This window comes from Typopeltis vanoorti, chromosome 9 (genome assembly GCF_054136105.1).
Source record: "Typopeltis vanoorti isolate ZY-2024b chromosome 9, IOZ_Tvanoo_1.0, whole genome shotgun sequence".
Taxonomy (NCBI): Eukaryota; Metazoa; Arthropoda; class Arachnida; order Uropygi; family Thelyphonidae; genus Typopeltis; species Typopeltis vanoorti.
The window spans coordinates 102,190,153-102,213,429 of record NC_143557.1 but is presented as its reverse complement, the minus strand read 5'-3'; the positions used below and the strand labels follow the sequence as shown (position 1 = coordinate 102,213,429).

The following is a 23,277-nucleotide window of genomic DNA, read 5'->3' as shown; positions in this document are numbered from 1 at the left end:
AACTGATTGACAGGCAGAAAAGCAATGATGTGATTGACACATACAAATTACTGAAGAGGTTTTACAAGATTAATTCATAGGAAATTTTTCAGAACAGATTTGGTGGTGTGGGAACTAGGGGCCATCCTTGGAACTTGAACAAGAGTTTAGTTTGCAAGGCTGTTAGGTTTTTTGCTTGGAGAGAGGTGAATGGGCGGAATAGGTTGCTAGAGTCTGTTGTGGGTGCGATGACTGAAAAGGAGTTAAAAGCAAAGTATGATAGATGCTGTGCAATTTTTGGATATTACTTGGTATGCTTGGCATGATATTTAGAGCCCTCCCTCGATGAGTCTAAAGACTTCATGGAGTAGCTCGTAATATTTTTTTTCAATCCTGTTTTATTATTAAAATTATGATTACTTATTTACAAAATATATAGTTGTGCTTTTTTTTTGTAACAATGAAATGCAAAAAAAATTCCTGTTTTCTTTCTGTATAGTGTATTAATAATAGTTATTGTAGTTGTTAATTTATATTTGCTGTTCAATAACATTGCATTTTTACAGCATATACAACAGCGAGTTAGATATGTTTGCATATCTAATTTTTGATTTAATGTATTTAAAAGCTGTAACTTCAGCACTTAAATGTAATATAGAGATTTTTTTTTGTTGAACTCGGTTGAGATGTTGATTTCTCAGCTTGCATCCTCGAAGCTTTTTTATTAAGCTTATCCTAGGATGACACCGGTTACTTATTGTTTATTGGTTTCATTGCTGTGTTGGAAGTAGGCTGATGTTTGATAGGTCCGATATCCACTGCAAGCCGTAGGCTGAGAAATTCATTCACACGCACGCACGCACGCGCACACACACACACACACACACACGATACTATATTATATACTGTGTTCCCATGAAGCTTGTAAGGTGTGTAGTGTGCGTATATCTTGTTTACACTATGTCCTTAAGGCTCTTTTCAGGCTATTGTAGTTAAGGCTCCTGTATTCAAAAGGTAGTTTATTTGAAATGCTAGGATGTAGAAGCTTCAAGTGGTCTTTCCGTAGTGATTTTCATATTTACATATGATATAATTAGTTGTCTGTGATCTTATATTACGGTATGTATTTATGGCTGTCCTGTAGTTGGCATCGAAATAATATTTTAGCCTAACTGTATAGTGACATGAGTGTTTTGCTGTCAGTATTTTATGTTCTGACACTGCAGTGTATATATAAAGCCGATATTATCTCATTGTTCCCTAAAAGATCAGTTTTTATCATTTTTTACTCTAATGACATTAATCTGTTTAATTTGTAGGATGCACAGAAAGCATACGTTAGTATAGCGTACCCTCGTGTATTTTGTCATAGTGCTTTGTATATTAGTGTTTTCAGGCGTGTAGGAACTATGATGGTATACGACCCAAGGATATCAAGCAACCTGTAACTAGCCTAGGCCCTATCCTAATGAAATTAATAAATAATATAATTAAAACCGGACAAATACCAACTATGTGAAAGACTGCCATAATCACTAATAGTAATAATTTTTTTTATAATATATAATTTTATTGATTTCTAAAATATTTACACATATACAATTATCATCTTGAGTGACATTCTAATTTACAATGTTTAAAAATTCAGCACTAAGTGCTGCATATATGATTAATTTTCTACATTGGATTTCAATTAAAAATTTCAATTTTTGCCTGTATATTATGTATTTACAACACATGTTCTTCGAATATTAACGATGAAGATTGTACAGAATTTTCTGTATAATAATGAATGACTAATATAATAATGCTAATAATAATAATAATATATTTTTTTTTTGATATGATAATATTTTTATTGATCTGCTAAAATATTTACACTTACAATGAACATCTTGAGTGACATTGCAACTTATAATACATGTTCTTCTAATATTTACAATAAGGATTATACAGAATTTTTGAATTTAGAATATACATAATTATAATAATAATAATAATAATAATTTATTTATTTTATTTATTTATTTATTTATTATTTTTTTATGTCTCAGATGAATTGCATACATAGTTGCTGTAGTAATTATATATATATATATAATACTTATAACGCATTATAATTGTGTATAACAGATACTTGCAAGTTAATAATTTTCTTCCTCGAAGCTTAGCAGACCTTATGTGAGGAAGGTAGTAGATGATAGAGGGTGGTGGTTTCATGGTTATGTTCCTATACTGGTCACAAGCCAGGTGTTGATTTTACTGTTTGTTGGTACGTGCGTGGAAGACATCGACTGCTATTACAGTTTAACCTTTTTTTTCTTTTTTTTTTGTGCAAATAGGGTTGGATTTAGACATAGTGTGTTTGTTTCTTTGTGTTCTTGTAGTGATAGTTTTTGAGGAGGGGGGGTTGTCATAGGTTTGTGTGTGTGTGTGTGTGTGTGTGTGCATGTATGGTGGGGGAGAGAGAAACAGGAATTGCTCCAATTTTCATTATATGTTATGTAGTTTGTTGACTGTGGTATTGTTATTTCATATGTTGTTCTGGTTACTCTATATGTTGGGTTGTAGTAATGTTTTAACATGACTGTGTAGTGGCATAAGTGTTTCACCTTAAATATTTTGTGTTTTGTCCGTGCTTCCTGCATAAGAGTGGGTTGTTCCCAGAATATCAGTTTTATCATTTTATCTTGCAACCATTGTAGCCGGTTAAGTCTGTAGTCTGTGCAGAATGCGTATGATGTGATTGCATATCTTAAAATGTTTTCACATAATGCTTTATAGATTAGTATTTTTATGTGGGTTGGGGCAATGTCTTTTAATCTGTATAGTTTGCTTGCTATTATCCTAAACCTAAGCTCGGTATGTAGGTAGTTTGTATGGCTATTACAACTTTGATCAGCATCGAATTGAAGTCCAAGATAGCGTGTTGTTTTCACCTGTGTGATGGTTGTGATTTTAGGTTCTGCATTTTGTGTATAGGAGGATGAATGTTTGATAGTGAGATATTTAGTTTCTATGGGCAGGGTTTGGGGGTTTTTGAATATCATTAGCTTTGTTTTTCCAGGGTTTATATATATGCAGTTTTCGGTTAACCAGTTGGTGATTTGACTGATGTCGTGTTGCATATTTGTGTAAGCGATATTTGCATTGTTGGGAATGGATACTATGGCCGTGTAATAATAATAATAATAATAATAATAATAAATAGTCAAATCGTGCCGTGCAATAACAGTTTGATAACATGAATTTGGTAACATTGAAAAAATTGAATACTCATACAAATTGAGTGACGAATGTTAAAATTTATGTTCGAAGGCAATGTAGATCCAGGTACTACAATTTATTTTTTTATATATGCTTTATACGTTTCTATACATATTTGTAGGATAATGAAGAATGAACAATCAAAATTTTCAAGTATGACTAATATAAATCTTCAAATAATAATATGATCGGTATTGAAAGTATTAGCATAAAGCTTAGCAAGTATTTCTAAATTACTGTCATTATATGATCGGCAGCTCCTCTATCCACAAACGAAAATGTTCCTTCCCAAGGTTACTCTTGAAATCATGATATTGCATTAAAGGTTCAGTAATTTGAGATACGCATGGATGATGTAATGATCAGGTTATGATTTAAAACGGCGTTTTTTCCTTGCTGAAAACCAGTTATCTTTTCGAGTTAGAGAAAGAATAATGGCTTCTATACCAGTTTGGATGCGGTTCGTGGGATGTTGTCTGATAGTCATTTCTGTAAGCCAGCCGTCATCAGCAAACTTTTGTACAAATCGGTTATTACCGCTTTGCAGTACTGGAATAATAAATGCGTTGTGCAATATTTCTCAAGCACCATCTACTGCAGGTATGTTGGGAATATTTACCGAAATGGCTTTGAAGTTAAATCTTCTTATTATAGTTCAGTCAGTTAACTAGTACTTTTTGGCTTTCTGGGATTTGACATGAAGTTTGTTGATTATTTGTAATATATCTGAAGAATGATAAACAAATAACGTTTTCTTTCTCTTGAAAGTTTGAAGACTGACAATAACATGTGAATTTCTTCCCTGTGGGAGAGAATAAGGCCATGCCTATTGAAAATCTGAAGTGAAATGAAAAAAAGTTCCATTTGTGTGGTTTCTAAAGTTCAGTATCTGAATAATGTAAATCCCCTCCTGTATTTAAATATTAAAATACTCTGCTATGTATAGATTGTCGACATTATTAAATATAAATCTATGCATTTTTCCCTCAAGACCTTCACAAAATTTATATTTAATAAGTCCCGAAAATGGGCTATGAATGAGGTTTGTTTTTTTACTAGATTTCATCAAAACATATAGTACCGAGACTGTATTGCATTCGATCTTTGCTCACAGCGACGAAGGGATATTTAAGAGCGAACAGTTTTAATTTCCTGGCCATATATATTATATAACACATAACCTTTTATGCCCAGAAATTCATTGGATATGTCCACATAAGCTACTCAGAGCAACGGAGCTTAAATATGAAAAATGTCAATGTTAGTACGTTTCTTTTTGTTCATATCCTCTATTCTAATTTTCATTTCCTCACATATTTCCATTATTTCTATATTCAACTAACAGAGATGACAATGAACACAACATAAATAGCATAATGAAATACTTTACTGGATAATGAATCCAATTCGGAGCTTATCCAAAGGCCGAAGACTCGTCTAGTCGTGAAAATGTGAGAATCTCTGAGAGTGTCGCTTCCTGGAGTTCAGATGATGTTATTTCTAGGAAGTTTAATTTTTCCCCAGTGTTTACTATATTGCATCGGACAATTAGACCTGATGTTGCATTCTTTTTTTCAAAGGTTTTTGGATTTCAATCTCCAAATCCTTATACCTGGTCCGTTTATCGTGCACTTTTACTTCTTCTCTACTATCCCCTGACAGAAGATTAGAAAAAGCTTCAAATACGAAGAAAATTTCATGGATACAAGTGATACATTACACGTCAACTTTAATCAATATAAAGAAAAAAATTGTGGGGGTATCCACCCCCCCCCCCGACACACACAGAATGTGTGAAAATATTCAAATAATATAACTTACGCATTGCCATTACTAAGACCATACGCCAGACAGACCTTTTGTATGTGATTCCCCCTCGCGTAAGGTGACGACTTTTTTCTATTTTTATTATTTTTATACTTTTTTATTTTTATTTATTTTTAAATATTCCGGAAACCCTGCTTTATAGACCAAAACGCGGAAGTTTTTTCAAGCCACTTCAAGCCTCCAAGATGATGGTCTAAAATTGGGTGATTTTTTAATTAATAATTTCTTTTTAATTTTATTAATTTCTATTTTATTCATTATTTATTTTATTTATGTTTATTTTTATTAATTTTTATTAAATTTATTTATTATTTTATTTTATTCCTTTTACTTTATTTTATTTATTTTTTTAATTATTTGCAGGTAAGCTGCGCGAGTATCCACCATACGGCTATTTCACTATTGGTTCTTGTCCCTACAGTTGTATATATCCCTGCTCGGTAGAGAATCTAGGCATTTCCGTTTTGTTATGTACTCGAAGAAATCGCAATTGCACTGAGTTGGATATTAACGATAATTCCACATTCAGTTACGTCACCAATTTGGATTCGTTTGTTCTGACCCATGGCTGGCAAATTCAAATTATAGGTGAAAAGGAGATGTTGGTAAGTTGACGAAATTAATTCTTGGGATAGCGATAACTTTTTATCTCACATAACCTACTTGTTTCTGAATATTGAATCGCGCGCATTCTGTTAATCCTATAGAACAACTATTTGGTAATGAATATATAAATCAGTTTCGATTAATTCCAAAAATAATCGAAATAGATCTGAACATAAATCCTAATACTCTTTAACACAAAAATATATAAATTCACTTAAAACACCACTCGATTGAACTACAGCTGAAACACGCACACTCATTATGCTAATTATTTACCTTGTAAGAGCTAACTGTTAAAATAGCGCGAAAGTATGTACCTCGATCAATACTTTTCCTAAAAAAGTATCGAAACGATTCGCGACAATCGCAAAATATGTACATTATACAAGAGTATTTGCATCCTTCTTGTTAAACTTGAATCGGTCAAATATTGGTATTTTTGTTTCCCTTCAGTTTGCTATACATATGCGTCTCGGCATAGATTCTACATGTTGGACGTATATTCCGAGAGCATTGAGGCATTTGGTTCTAGTAAAGAAAACTGGTTATTAAGATATGTATATAATAATGCCAAAGTATCAGGAATAAGAGTGAAGATTTTTTATCTTTAATTATTATTTCGTGTGCAAATAACTGCAGGTATTAGTGAGCCTTGGTTAACAAAAGTCGATATAGTTACAAAATTAAGTATAAGAGTTATTATTTTTTCGGACAGAACAAAATAGCAGATGGGATATCATCGATCATAGCGGATAAGTTGCAACTCACAAAGAGGGTTGTCGTAAGGACAATATCACGGATACGAGAGGTAGTACATTCGAATCTGTTTGGAAAGAGATAAGAATCAACAAGAGGAAATATGTTGTCGCTTGCTGCCATAGGTCTGCAGTGTGCACGTGCAACTAGAAGGCGCTCTTGTTATAAAAAACTATGAATATGAATGAATGGGTTGATATTTAAACGGAATATATTGCTGATATTCAAACTGAATGTGTGTGTGTCCGTTCCATTCTATCGCCATATTTCTTTTATTACTTTTCACTCTTTATACTTTTTTGTTCTTTCTTCCTTTTCTTTTTCTTAAAATTATTTATCACAATGAAGAATGATTAATAAGAAGAATGACTCGTTTTTAATTTTCTTTCGTAACCTTCTTTAAAATTTGTTGTTGCACTGATTAATGTTTTAGATTTTATTGTCATTGTTTAGTATACTAAAAATTCTTGTGTATTTTTGTTCGTATATTTTCAATTGTTAATAAAATTCGGGATAATGAAAAAAGAAAAGCGACTGGATTTTTATATGATAGTATTTCGAAGAGAAAAATGTTGCTGATAATTAATTGCATGCATTTTCATAAAAGATAAGTTAACATTTCAACATTTTTACCGATATATCTATACTTTTATATTTAAATTAACTATGTTTCAGTAATTGAAAATTAATTCTGTTCGTTAAAAGAGAGAGAGAGAGAGAGAGAGAGAGAAAACGAAACAATTTGAATAACCAGGAAACACTGTCTGAATGTGTTCTAGAAAAAAAATCATGTTTGTAGATTTGAAAATTTTATTTTCCTTTCAGATGACTAAAGAAGCACTTTTGAATTACGATGATTATAATGTGTTTTTATTCTTCTGGATAGGTGGAAGCAACGTTTGTTATGAGCAATCAGTTGCAAACGCTCCATTAGTGGGAGCGATTATGGCAAGATTTGTGGACTCATTACACGTAAGTGAGAAATCCTTTTAGGTGTGTGTGTGTGTGTGAGTTTTAATTTTCCCTCCTAGCAGCAATATTGCTACAAGTTATTTTTCTTTACACGTATTCCATTGCATTGCATATAATACATGCACATTGCTATCTAATATAAATGAAATCTTCCCATTTTATTAATTATATATAGTATTTAATTATTTTATATTAACTGATCGCATGCTAAACAAATGATAAATCATTCTGTTATTAAAAATTAAGGTTTTTGAATAAAAAAAATCGAATAAGCCTTTATGTTTTGTCACTGCCCATTTGTACTCTGAACCAATAGCATGTGGTATTACTGACTTCGAGTAGATTGTACATTGTAGATGTTGAATGCAATTATTAATGACCCTTTAATCGCGTTTGTTATTTCTCTTTCAGGAATTAGTAGACATACCATACGATTCAATCAGTCTTATCGGTCACAGCATCGGTGGCCATGTTATTGGAGAAGCAGGATTGCGAACGAAAGAAAAATTATACAGCTTGACTGATAAATTTAATTATATTTTTTTAAATTATAATAATTATTATTATTATTATTATTATTGTTCCGGGAAACTCCAAGGAGTCGACAGACTCATCGAGGGAGGCCCTAACATCATGTCAAGAACAACTATTCAACATTCACACAGTATCTGTCATACCTTGCCTTGAACTCACTCACGGTCGTAGCACCCACAACAGACTCTGGAAGCTTATTCCACTCATTTACCACTCTCCAAGTAAAGAACCTAGCTCTAACACCCTTGTCAACTACGCTCTTGCCCAGCTTCCATGCATGGCCCCTAGTCCTCCCATCACCAGTCATATTTTCAAAAATATCTTCTGGATCAATCTTATAAAAACCCTTCAGTAATTTGAATGTCTCAATCATATCACCCCTCCTTCGCCTATCGTCCAATTTCTGCAACCCACAAATCTTCAACCTTTTCTCATAAGGTTCATTCCACAGACCTGCTGTCATCTTGGTCACTCGTTTCTGGACTCTCTCCACTTCCTCCCCATCACGAAGAAACCCTGGTGCCCATAGCTGGGCACAGAAGTCCAGATGGGGTCTTATCAAGGCTCGATACAGAGGAACAACAACTTGTTCGTCTCTGCATGTTAAAGTATTTTTCAGAAGCCAAGTGATTTGGTGAGCTGTTTTAGTTACTTTTGCAATGTGCCCCCTAAACTTCAACTCCCTATCCACCAACACTCCCAAATTCCTGGCCTCATCAATCTCCTGGAGTATGATTCCACCAATGCGATATACTGCTGCTATTCTTTTCACCCCAAAGTGCATAACCTTACACTTTGCCACATTAAATTGGCATCCATTTTTCCTAGCCCAGTCCTCCAAACTATCCAAATCATCTTGTAAAATTTTGACATCTTGTGCACTCACAATTGTTCTACCCAACTTTGCATCATCAGCAAACAAGTGAACACTTCCTCTCAGATCCTTTCCAATATCATTGATGAACAAATTGAATAGCAGTGGTCCAAGAACAGAGCCCTGTGGCACTCCACTAGTCACAAGACGTCTTTTAGACTCCACTCCTGAATAAACCACTCTTTAATATCTCTCCTTCAACCACCCTCGTATCCATCTCACCAACCCTATATCTATACCCATCTGCTCCAGTTTACTGATTAGGGTTCCATGTGGTATCCTATCAAAGGCCTTGGCAAGGTCCAGTAGTATCACTGTAAACCCATTACCCCTATCCAGTTCAGCCGTCACTGTGTTATAAAACGTGAGCAAGTTACTGAGGCATGATCTACCCTTCACAAAACCATGTTATCCCCCATACAATATCCCATTTTCATCTATCCAATCCTGTATTCTTTTCATGACTAATTTCTCTAAGACCTTGACAATGATTCCTGATATGCTAATCGGTCGGTAATTTACAACAGCAGTCTTGGAACCACCTTTATGCAGTGGAACTATTTTCCCCTCTTTCCACCCGCTCGGGACTAACCCAGACCCGAGACTCAAATTAAACAAAATGGTCAAGGGTACTGACAATTCTTTAGCTGCTTCTCGTACAACACGAGCTGGTATACCATCCAATCCCACAGATGTATTGACATTGAGGTTATGCAAGAGACTACTCACCTCCACTTCATTAACCACAATTCCCGTATAATCTACTGGTTTATTCGTTTCTGCAATGTCACCACCTGGATGATATACTTTTGCAAAGTGCTCACTCAGTAACTCAACTATCTCAACTGATTCAGTTACCTCCCTACCATCAGCATTCTTTAAAATCAATCTGCCATGTACATTTTTCCTTTTACTTGCTACATATCTAAAAAACTGTTTAGGATTCTCTTTAGCCTGCATGGCCAATGTTCTTTCGTAATCCTTTTTGCTTTTCTTACCACACTCGTCACCCTTCTGGCCTGCGCTTTATACCGTTCATGTGCCTGCCGGTCACCCTTCTCCTTAAATTCCCTCCATTGTTCTTTCTTTTTTTGCAACTCAAGCTTAATGGTGTCATTCATCCATTTAACCCCTACTTGATTTATTATTCGGACTCTAGGTATACAGTCAGCCATTGCTTCATGCAAACACTTCTTAACTACCTCCCATGCACTATCAACTTCTAGTCCTTGCAGTTGTACATGCCATGGCACTGAACCAATCAAACTCCTAAGCATGTCATACTTTCCAGCCCGATAATTCCACATGTACCCTGTCTTAATTGAAAATTCTACACCTTTAGCCACCTCCCAAGTTAAGACCCTATGATCACTCTCACCGATTGGTGGCAATGTGGTCATATTTGTTACAGCCAAATCCTCAGATGTAATTACTAGGTCAAGCACTCTCTGACCTCTAGTATTTTCCATTACATGCTGTCGCAGATAGTTATCCCTTAATAACCGCATAAAATCCAGTTCCTTCCTCCCGTGTGTCCTCTCCTCACTCCAATCAATGCGACCATAGTTGAAATCTCCCATAATAATCACCTTCCTTCCACCCATTTCTTCTATTTGCTTGTGCATACTGTCACCACCATCTTTTCCATCACCTGGTCTATAGCAGCACCCAATTGTATATTTAGTTCTGCTAGCCACAATCTCACACCAAATGGCCTCAAATGTGCTCTTTTCTCTATCCTGCAATTCAACGTCTATTCTCCTTGGCTGTAGCTCATCAGCTATCATCAACAATACTCCTCCCCCCATTTTATTCTCCCTGTCATTCCTGAACACACTATACCCATCACATTCAATCCCACTAGTTATATCATCTACAGTCAGCCATGTTTCACTAATACCTATAACCTGTGGTCTGGAAGTGCCAACCATGGCCAAAAACTCTTCCTTCTTGTTCCTAATACTCCTAGTATTAGTGTACATGAATTTAAGACCCCCATTAGCTCCAACCCTACCTTGATGCCTTATATTAACTATCCCACTCTGGTTTGTTGTCCTTATTTGCTCTGGCATATTATATTCATTCTTACATTCAACTGCCTCCATAAGGACTGTATCTCTACTCCCCCCCCTAACAAATCTAGTTTCCCTGAATTTGCACATCCACTACATTCAGCAACACTTTCTCAAGTCTTCTTACACCATAACCATTCAAATGCAAGCCATCCATCTTATATAGATCCTTTCGCCCATAACTCACTCCACACATCCACAAATTCCACACCACTCGTCATACATAACCCACGCATAAAGTCATTCGCAATTATAGCCCTCCTTTTAAACATTTCACTGTCATACCGTGGCAAAAGACTAATCATTCTAACTCTCTCACTCTTTTCTTTTGCTACCTCAAACAATTCATTCAGGTCTTCTATCATTTCTATTTTATCTCCTTTCAAATCATTCGTACCTGCCACAACAATCATTTCTTTCACCCTTTCCTTTTGCTCTCTAATAGACGCAGTTACGTCCTTTATGGTCGCACCAGGTTGGTACGATTTTGTCAAATCCTCTACTAACACACCTCGTACTAACGAGTCTCCATACAGCACTCTATACTTCATTTTGTTCATGTTCACATTCATACGTCTATTTTTCCTGTCATACTTTTTATTATTGGTTGGTTCATTCAGTCTACTTTTGTTCATGCACTCTAGCTGCTGTTTTGCTCTTTCTATCGCACTATTCAACAACGCGATCTCACTCAATGCATCTATCTCATCTTTTTTGTTCTCTGAGAAACCATTTATACTATCATTCACACTTTCTACATTCACACTCTCACAATTTTCATGTACAATCTTGCCGTTTCTTGTCATATCCCTATTTCCTTCATTCTGAAGGTTGACAAAAATATCACACTCACGATCCGAAATACACTTCAATTCCTCATTCTCCCTACATTTTCTACACACATTCAATCCTTTATTATCATCTAACCACACTCCGACCGCACTCCGCAAAGCGTACATTTCACAGCTAGTACACTGACTCATTTCTTTTATGCTACCATTCTTTGATAACGATGGCGAACCTTCATTACTGGCCGCCATTTTCCTTAGCACAGGTGCCATCCTTATTTGCAACGTGTTTTGTCAAATTATACGTTATAACACACCAAAAATAGACGCACTAAAATACGCAAGGCAAACAAAACAAAACTACACAATATTAAGTAATTTGTATCGATAACTGAAAATGATACTTACTGTATCTTATCTGGAGCTTGCACGAACACTACACATTACGAATTCATCTAGCGGCGACTTCCCGACATAGATTATGTTATAAAACACTTTAGTACACTAACCACGCTAATAAAGCTCCAATAATATACCAAAATTACACACTTAAGTCCATTAAATTGAAACCAAAACACCAATAAATCAACAAAAAACACAAATCTCTCAGGAGCTCTCCGATAGCACGTCCGTTCACCAGCTAGCCTCGACACCAATCCTATTTAAATTATATTTTATAAATTACAGTTGTCCATTTATGTCATTTTTCTAAATCATTTGTCTGTTTAATGTTTTAAATACTGCAAAATTATCATATCAAATTATTGAAGTTATAACCTTCTAAGATGCTATGACGATATTTTGAGATAATATTTTATTGTGAAAATTTACAGAAAACAATTCGCCCTGATTTTATTAACTTAGCTTAGCTGGTGGAACCTAATTAAAATTTCGTGATCAGTAATTTAATTTATTTGATCAAATTGAGTTGAACTCTAAAGTCAAATGGAATTAAATAAATAAAGCAAAAAAAAAAACTAAATATTTGAAAACAAAAACCAAACCTTAAAATTATATTGAAAAATCTGAAATAACTATTAAATACATTAGTATTTAATAATAAATTTCACATGTGCGAAAATAAAAAATCAAAATGTTTCTTTGAATTGGAAATATTATGTCAAATATTTATATTTTTTAAATAACATTTACTGAAATAAATATGACGTTTTGTTTCCTTTCCTTGCAAAATAAGATTATATGGGTCGCACATTTCAATTTTAGGAACGATTTTTTTATTTTTTTATTTTTTTTATGAACAACAAATGATGTTAAACTGCATTACTCAGGGTGTGTGTGTGTGTGTGTGTGTGTGTGTGGTGATAATTTTGGGAGGGGGGAGTTTGCCATTAAAGACGAATTTATTCTGTTAAGAAAATAAAATTTCATTTTGACTCATGCACCTACACGTTTCAGAAGATAAACTGTAGGGAAAATATCGCTTCTTCAAAACTGCTGCATAATATCGAAATGAGCCGAAAATATGTACATAACAGTTGACTTCATAACTGCCATTTATTTTGATTTGTAGTGAGTGATTAGGGGGGAAACCAAGAAAGTTGAAATGCAAAAACCAACAGATTACGTTATAAAAATTATGCATTACATGATATGATTCAAGATTTACGTATGATAATTAACCTTCGAACTCAGATTATGAATAAAATAGGAAACTTAATTTCGAACAGTTGGAGGCTATTCATTTTTAGATTCGGATTTTCATGAATTTATAAAATAATTGTTTGACAAAAATAATTATCTTCAATCAAGTTCTTGGAGAATTTTAAAATGCATTGGCGATTAATATAATTAGCAAAACAATTGATAGTGACATTGATCTTCCAAAGTGATACAATATGAAGTGAAGAAAATATGAAAGGATTTCTTATTTTACGCTGGCATTAAAGACTATAATTATACGATAAAAACAAGCAGCAAAATGAATATAACTCATAGGTATTTAGTCTGATAACTTAAGATTCCGGTTACCCAGCAAATGGCAAGCGTTTCTTGATGTAGGCCACAGAACGTAGTTACTACATACGCCAGGTAATGCAGTTAAGAGTTCTTTTCAGAAGAATTATGAAGGATTATCGCACCTTCTAATGGACATGACGGTCAAACTACATTTCTTATCCATGTTCTTTCAGCAGTATATATACGTCCAGACGTATATATGCTGCTGAAATATATACGTATATATACGTCCAGAAAAAAAAATGGTACGCTTACATACATGAATTTTATGGAATAGAGAGTTCCTGTTAGTTTTATATTCCAATGAAAGAACAATGTGTTCAAATGGTAGCGGGAAGCCTCACAAATGTTTCAGTGTCTACAGTTTTTATATTATGAATTTATTTAAAAATAAGTATCTTATTTAGCAACTATAACTATGCTGTTTTTTAATTGTTCTTTGTGAGGAGTAAGGTTTTAAAATGATGCCCCCCTGGAGAGTGAGGCTCCCATATTGCACCTAATGGTAAATGCGGCCCTGCCCAGGCATGTGGTTGCAAAGCACAAAGTCACTGTCAGCCACGCGGATCTCGCTGTTATCAGGCTGGGAATTTAGAATATAATTGTGAGAGATTACAGTGAGAAAACAATGAAGTAGCAAAATAGGGGATAAGTGTATTAAAAAAAGTATATATATATATATATATATATATATATATATATGAATCATTCTGAATTCTGAATCATTCTGAACTCTGAATCATTATGAGTATCATTTAGAAGCCTACTAATAAAACTTAGAAATGAGTAAAAGCATACCAGAAAGGAAACAAATAAAAATATATTACATTACGTAACGCCTTTTATTCCCGTGTAGGGAGTAGGCGAGGCCGTTTTAGACCCATCTGGCTTTTGGAGACCGAGGAGGAAGTTCTATCACCACGGGTAGCCAATCAGAGATAGCTAGTGAAGACTATTTCTAATTGTACTTGGCTTCCGGTGAAGAGAGGGCGACTGACAAGTGAAGCAATCTCGTAGTAAATAATCCTAACACTATAATTTTACTATCTGAAAATAGTGTGGGTTGCATGATCGATTTTCTTTAGTTTGCGGACGAAATACCCGCGTTTTTAGGGAAACACCTGCTTCCCCGTGTCAGAGGTCGACTAACTCGGAAACCGGTCGCAAAAAAAATGCTTAATAAAAACTCTTCTACCCGATAACTAGAATAGAATTTGCAACGCTCTTCCTTCGACCGATCTAGCGTCGTAAACGGCACACGACACGTCCAGTGAGCTACGTAGGCATATAAAGGCCTATACGACTGTGTGAATCAAATATAAAAAAAATACTATGAAACTTAATGAAATAATATTCTATCAGTTTAGAAGCAACATACTATTAATATACAAAAGATAGGTATCAAACCAATTTTCGCATATGGATCCGAGAGTTGAATTAAAATTTAGAACTTGATCATGAGACCACAAATATGAGTGGTTCTAAGAAAATGCAGAGAAGCAAAATGACAGTGTTAATGTCAGATCATATTCAACAAAATATTATACAGGTTGTTTAATAACAGGGTAATGTCTAATATTTTCCTTTTTAATATTCAAATTTTGGCAGTAGTACTAGTTTACGATCGCATGGTCTCTTAAAAAAACAGAGGATGAAAGATCAGAATAACAAACCTTCTTAATTATTCGATTTATTTTTATTGGTATTTTAGGTCTAGATGCCGCAAAAGTGTGCTATAGCGATTTTTCCTTCAGGGGATAAGTATTCAAAGGCCGCTAAGCATACACAGAATTTTAACACTGGAATGGGTTCCAATCCTTGTTTAGGTAATTCTTCTGAGATTTTTATATTTAGCATTTCACTGATATTTAAAAAACTTTACATTCTTTAAGTAAAACAATGTTTACATTCTTGTGCTTGGAACTAATTATATTTTCTATCTCATGCAGATCCTCCAGTTGTGAACACTCTCCCCTTTGTGGGTCCTCTGTTCAGACAATTAGGTTCTGATCAAAAGTATTTTGAAGAAGAGTATTGTTTCAATGGTGGAAGTAGCCAACCGCAGTGTGATTTGTTGGACGTTACAATATGTTCGAAGTATAAATCAATAATAGACGTGGGTACGTTGTTTTTATTTAATTATTAACTTTATAATTCATACAAATGAAATATTAAAGGTTGTTTATATCTCATGGCGTAATAGTCTGAAAATGGAAATAGCACTGTATTTATTCTATTCAAGGTTTCGACTGAATAAATAGTCTAATGTAATTGCCGTGTACGTAAGCAATAATATATTCAGTGGATGAGACGTCAATAATAGCAAAACATGATTTTAACTGTCATTATTCCTTGTGCAAGTGCACTCAACATTTTTTTTTTTTTTTGGATATGAGAAAAAAAATGTCTGCTATACTTATTTGCAAGAATTGTGTAACGCAAAGACAGTATCACAAATCCATTCCTCCTAGCATTTCATCTTTATTGAATTCAGAGATAGAGAAGATAAACGCTGACCAAATGGGATCAGTAACGGATGCTGTGTTTGTATAAATTTAAATACAGAAATGAGAAGAATGATTAATTAAACTGTGTGTGTGTGTGTGTGTGTGTGTGTGTGTGTGTGTGTGTGTGTGTGTGTGTGTGTGTGTGTGTGTGTGTGTGTGTGTGTGTGTGTGTGTGTGTGAGAGAGAGAGAGAGAGAGAGAGAGAGACCAAACTTTGCCGTGGTATAAATAAATATATGCTATTTTATATTATAGGGTTGTAAGTCGAAAACTGCATTTTCGTAAGACCTTTACAGGTATACAGAGAGAAAAAAAAATATGCAAACCGTAAAAGATTAGCTAGGTGTAACTCATGTATTAATCGTACATGAGTTACACACTCATGTACGATTCTAATTATTTTCAATTATATCTGCATATGTATTGCATTATTGAGTATGCTATACGTGTTCATGCACGTGTTTTCGGCTAGCTATAGCTAGGATGCATCCTGACAAGTTAATATTAGTACTCAGATATTTCGGATTCAATGTCATTTCTAAAGATTCACAAATTTTTATTTCGGTTTTGTCATCACTACGTTTTAATAGTTCGGACTTATTGCATACGATTCGATGTCTTGCTGTAGGTACATCTTCTAGATTAGCTGAAGAGAAGTATTTCCTCCTCGTCAGTAATGACACATTGGACTTTTGCTATAGGTGATTATGTGATTCCCTAAAGCAAAAGTTCAATTGAACTCAAAACGTCCAACTGAACTCAAAAATTGGACATGATTTCAATGTGAATTGAAGTGATGCCCAATTTTTGAGGTAATTACATTCAAATATTTATTCAATCTAAACCTTGAATAGGATAAATACAATGCTATTTCTATATTCAAATTATTACATCAAGATCCATAATAGTAGGAAGTGACATGCAGTTAACTGTCACTAGGTGTTGGTTTTCGAAAGACTTTTAATTTATCAGATTCTTTAGTTAGTCTTAGATCTAAAAACGCAAGCGTTTTTAGATAATGGGATTATAATTGTTAGGTAATTTTTATTTTAGAATATTGGTTATTGAGGTCGTCAAAGAAATTGAAAAGTTGAAGTTAACCACGGCTGCAGATTAAGGTGTTATCAATATACATTTTCCATAATTCAGATATGTAGGGTTGGTGTTCTTCTTGAACCGAAACTCTCTAAAATATTCTGTTCATCAAGAATGACGTTTAATATGACATTAAATTTATCAAATGGATTGTTTCCTTAGCAACTCTTAATACTCGTAATAGATATCTGCATATTAAGTCTCAAAAAATTATGCCATAAGCGAAATTCGCTGTTTTATTTATGATGTCGTTGAGTTAACGAAAACAAAAAGTTTAGTAGATATAGTGAACGCAATAATAATATAATAGCCGCACTGTTATGAATATATACTAATATAATCATGAACTGAAATCATTGAGTTTTGTTTTGAAAACCACATTCGATTATTGAATTTTGGAATTTCGAAGATCTACAATTAATTAGCCATCGAATTCTTCAGATCTGACTGCTTCTTACGGGGTAACCTGAAGGAAAAGTTGTATGCGAACAAGTCCCAGACAATCGAACAGTTGAAGGAGATCATTCGAGCAAAAATTAGGGCGCTGCAGCAAGACACTTGAATTGCTGTCATAGAAAATGCCATACAAAGGGCATGTCTTTGTGAAGCCGAAAATGGAAGGCATTTACGTGATGTGGTTTTTCATAACTAATAAAAAATCTTCAGATTCTGCATTTCATAATATAACAAACAAAGAATAAAAAATAATTTATAAATAAATAAGTTATTAAAGTTGTTAAATGTTTAAATCCCTTCGTGTCTTATAGCCACCTTGTATATAATGCGAAATCATCCCATATACATTTGATTGTATTTATTCGTAAGCAAATAATATAATAATTTAATTGCACAGGAAGGCCTCATTTTACGCTTCTTTTATTCATGTAGATTCAAATTAAGGAATATTTCTAAATCACTACTAAAAAAAATCAGAATATAAACAAAGCAAAACAAAACAAGAGCATAAACGAAGCATGTCTTTTGGTTTATATTCTACAGCATTATTAGCAGAAATCACAAAACTGTTTACCTTTTAGTCTACAGTGAACCACGTTGTAAGGAATGCTATAAACGTGAAAGTTTTACTAATATTAGTACTTAAACAACAAATAAAAAATGTCACGTAAACAGAAAGCCGATTCATTGTTCTTCTCAACTTATGAGTATTAAAAAAAAAACAGCAGAAGATCACTTACCATTGTGACATAAATTAAAATGATGGGATGCGTCTAATCGGATGGGCGTCATTCAGATGCCTGTAGAGTAGGAAACTCTCAACAATGCAGAAAAGACAAAACATTCACGTGCTTTATCTTTTCAAGAACATTACATTCAAGAATGATATAATGGGAAAAAAATTTAAAAAAATATTATGGACAAGGCTAAGTCCATCTTTAATGAAATAAATGAAGAAGCCGGGGGGGAGTCATCTGTTGAAGCCATTTGTACTGAAGAGACCAATCTCATTTAAATACATTATCATTTTTACTCAATTTATTAATGATTCAGCTTACGTACAGTGGGCTGGGAACATACCCCATCGTAAAACGAGGCCCTTCCGTAGTTTTGATTTAGAGACATTTCACACGTTGTGTATTCTTAACAATTTTCTTATCGTTTCAATTTTAGTTGTAAACTTCTTCTCATGTGACCACTTTGCAAGCTACTATTTTTTTGTGAACACCGTTAGACATGTAAGTGTCACCTATCAAGGGAAGAAATGTCACGATTATAGCTGCAAAAAGTGTTCGAGTTACTCTGGATCCTGTAGTACTAACTGCGACGTACCTGGATTTTATTTCGAGGGTGTAAATCCGAATAATCCTGGAGCGTTTTATGTATCAACTACAAATCCTTCTGCTTATTGCTGTAAGTAAAGTTTTCATCATTTATTTATAAACGGTTTAATGAAGAAATAAGAAAGAAATTCAGTTAATTGATTGTTCTAGGTTAACATAAATTGTGACAAAAATATTTCCCCAAAATTGATGACATTTTATGTTAAATAGCTTTATTCACTATTATATTAAAAATTCACTTATATTATATTAAAACTCGTAAAAATTATTTCAAATATACTGTATGTGCGTGTGTTGCCAGTTGAAAAGGTACAATACGCAAGAACGTCCTCCTAAAAATTAGAACAAATTCATTTTTACAATAGAATAATGATAATAATTGTACGGAATTTATTTATTTTTATTTTATTTTATTCTCCTTCCCCTACCTCAGAAGCATTAATCGGCCCACAGATTACACGAAAACATCGAACTGAAACATTCGTCAGGGAAAAAAACCTTTCGATACGATACACAGCATATCTTATAAACAAGATAACTAAACTAACCATTATTACAAAATACTCTCTTTAAATTCAGATGGTAATTATTTACACGATTATTAATAATATTAGCGCGAAATATTCTTGATGGTTTTAGCTTTGGAATAATTTTAGGTCATTTTAATAAATGCAAATATAGTTACCATTTTGGTAACTATATTTGTAACTATATCATAGTGGCTACTCACTCTTCAAAACAATTTTGAATCATATAATTCGTCGTTAATTTTGCTAATTTAGTAATTTAACATAAAAATATGTTCCTTAATTTTGAAATAGATAACATCATATTATACAGACGAAAACTATAATAGCTTTTTTTATAAAAGAATATTCAACTGTAGAAAACATTTTCCACAACTTTCTAAAATCTGAAGTTTATTTCAAATATAATGATGGAGCAATATTTTCCTAATTCATATAAGATATAATATGAAATTTTTCATGTGACGAAATAATTTCAATGGTTTCATCTTAATTAATTACAAAGTAATAATTTGAAATAAAATATGACCACACACACACACACATATCATAACGTATATCTATGTACGGTTATAATACAGATCTCTTTTCGTGTTACTAGAATTAAATAATATCCATGTTATTAAAATCTAAAATAATATAAGTAATAATACTCTTTCAAAAATAACGGTTTCATTTTAATAATCTCAGTACTATCATATTTAGTAAATATTTGCTAAAAAGGGTAAATAAAGTTGAACTTGTTACATTGAAATTAATTGGCTACAACAATGACACACGTTATTTTCGTATGATTCTATAGAAGCTAATTCATTAAATAATGTAATCTGTGACATTGTGTAGACGAAGAAGGAGTTTATGAAATCACATATTTATCTTTGGAAATTAAAAACAGAACACATGCAGTGTTTTTCTTGATTTGATCAATTTCAGTTTCTCTCATACAAAACTAGTGACCCAGATACAGAAGTAAAAATCAATTGAGCTGATTCTGCTTCCGATAAGGTGGATGTTTACAGTGATTTCGTATTTGTAGTTTTTAGTCGAAATATACTTGCAGCTGTCTGTGGAATCGAAACACACTTTGGCCCAGATTTTTGTATATTTCACTTTAAACTTTAAATTTCTACCGATTTTTATATATCTTTCTTTTTTATTTAGGTTCTAGCAGAACTTCAGGTTAAAAACGAATAGGCAATAGTGAATTTCTACAAGAAATCGAAAGGGAATAGCATAAAATAGTTTATATACTGGCTATATGAAATGCATGTAGGTAAATTCCTTATTGTTTATCATGTTTCTGTATTAAAGAAAAATATTACTAAAACTGTCTCTTGTCAATATAGAATAAGGTCCCCTCGTCACAGAAATTGAAGAATAAATATCTGTGGTATCCTCATTGTTGGATTGGTCAGTTTAATTTGCCAAAGTCCTATCTGTGGCTAACTAGTTTGATATATATTTCAACATGTAATATATTGAACTCATATTATGAGATACAATAATGAGAGATTTTGGAGAACTTAGAATCTCTCATGATCAATTTTAAAAATATTAGTAAGAAATATATATATATAGTGCCCATTGCCATCTGATATTTGTATCTTAATAATGATGCAATATTCCATTATAAAAAACTGAAGACTCTCAGAAATTGCAGCTATTATTATGAGTAATTTGAATATTAGATACATAGTGCCTTAAATCTAGATCTATTCCAATGTTAAACAGAAACGTTTTCTTAAAACCTGTATGGGTGTATGTACGTGTAATTCAATATTATATTTTTAACGTTGTTTCAAGGGTTTTGAATGTTTTAATGGTTTCAATGTTCGGTTTAATGAGCTCACTTAAATGCCTTACACTTCAGATTATGATTCCATAAAATGTCGTCCGAGACTCTATACTGGTCTTTGGAAAGAAACCAAAATGTTAATATCCTTAGATAATAGAAAACTGCTATACGATGCGCGCTTTCAATAAAGAAAATCATGTTTAGATATGAAAATCCGAAAACATAATATGTTTTCGGATTTTCATATCCACGTGAAATTTGCGACACGTCCCTCTGGATGATTTCTCCCCAACTTTATTCATTATTTATTTTTATGTTATAACTCATCCTGATAATTAACGAAAAGCAGTCCAGTTTTGTAGCCGAAATTTTATCGACTACAAAAATAGCAGACAAAGTGCGTTGATACCATGGTATTACAAAACAGGAATGAGGACCAATAGAAATAAATGAGGCTACTGTAAAAATATTAACATATATTAATTCATAACCATTCCAAATTTATGACTGTACAAGGAAATTTAGGGTGTCAGAGGAATGAAATCATAAATAATTATAAATTATGGGAATTACTTTCTGATAATATTTCTTGTGAATCACTTGACACACACCCAAATAAAATGCTTTCTGCCAAAATCTTTTCAAGTAAAACCTTCTTATCGATTTGGGACTTCTATTTCCTTGAATCAAATTTTATTCAGTTAATATTTGCAATTCTTCTCTTATAAGACGGTGACTACCGTTCATTTCTATATAATATTTTTTTCTGTATAGCACGATATGTTCTAGGGAAAGTGTGAATCCCTATTCAAATGACATTCATATTTCATTCAAATGAAATATGAATAATATTCAATATTTTACCAAATCGTTATCTGACAAAAGATCACAACTGTATGAAATAAAAGCAATTCAAGACAGTCTTATCTTATTAAACAATTAAAATAGTTATTAAAACCAATAAGAATGTTCACTGTGGGATTATATCTTTCACTGATATTCCGAAGTTTATAGGGCGAATCTTCATTTCAGTGAAGGAAAGTGAATGATGATATCCCCTAAAATTAAACCAGTTGACCCCATTAGCAAAAGTGGAATGTTTGCCCTTCAGAAACAATACCACCAGACTCCAATGTGTGCCTGCGAGCAACTATTTGGATGCATGTCGTTATCCCTGTCTTTGGTACTGAATTTGCATGTATTATGTCCACTAAAGGAACCACCTGAAAAAAAATATAATAAAATTATAGATCAGAAATAAAGACACACATCATACATAACAGTAATCTTTTAGTTTGGGGTAAAGATTGCTGAGTCAGCAATCTGCTGACTGATATTAGAGGTAACCTCTGCTCGAAGGTGTCATAAGCAAACTAAATGTAATGTAATATAAAAATAAGCAATTTTGCTTGTTTTTATTCTAATATACGAATTAACAAATAATTATTTGAAACGTAAGTGTGTACAGCACTAAAGCCACATTCTACTAAATATGACGACAGGAAGAGCAACAGTTTTTTTTTTTTTTTTTTTTGCAAAACTAGTTGAATTTCGGTATTTCGTTTCTGTCTCGTCAGAAAGCCGTGATATTGTTCCTTTTATGTTAAATAAATTTCTAATAGAGTCATCATTTTGCATTTCTGAGAGTTCTTCTTGATACTGTATTTATGTTGACTGCTGTACTAGTGATGTCAGCTTTTATTCTCGGGAAGTCAGGGTTGCAACATCGACAATTTATCGCCGACAATGGTGAGTTTTTTGAGTATATCGGTGATGAGGTGACGAATGCAACGTCATTTTCTAATTGCCCCCCAAAATATTCAAATTGTACCTTGTGGGGCGTACGCCCCACTTTGGGAAACACTGGCCTAGGGGAGCACCGCATTCTCTTTACTGAAAAAAA

At 33.2% G+C, this 23,277-nt stretch overlaps 1 protein-coding gene across 1 annotated transcript in view; it reads left to right on the top strand.

The window, feature by feature from the left end:
- Window positions 1–20,763, top strand: part of LOC150103330 (pancreatic triacylglycerol lipase-like) — a 33,289-nt gene extending 12,526 nt beyond the window's left edge. Inside the window, exons 2-6 of the mRNA XM_090398450.1 lie at window positions 7,261–7,407; window positions 15,370–15,478; window positions 15,602–15,772; window positions 18,883–19,122; window positions 20,741–20,763. Coding sequence (XP_090254576.1) covers window positions 7,261–7,407; window positions 15,370–15,478; window positions 15,602–15,772; window positions 18,883–19,122; window positions 20,741–20,763 — 690 coding nt within the window. The remainder of the gene's footprint in view (window positions 1–7,260; window positions 7,408–15,369; window positions 15,479–15,601; window positions 15,773–18,882; window positions 19,123–20,740) is intronic.
- Window positions 20,764–23,277: the final 2,514 nt, after the last annotated feature.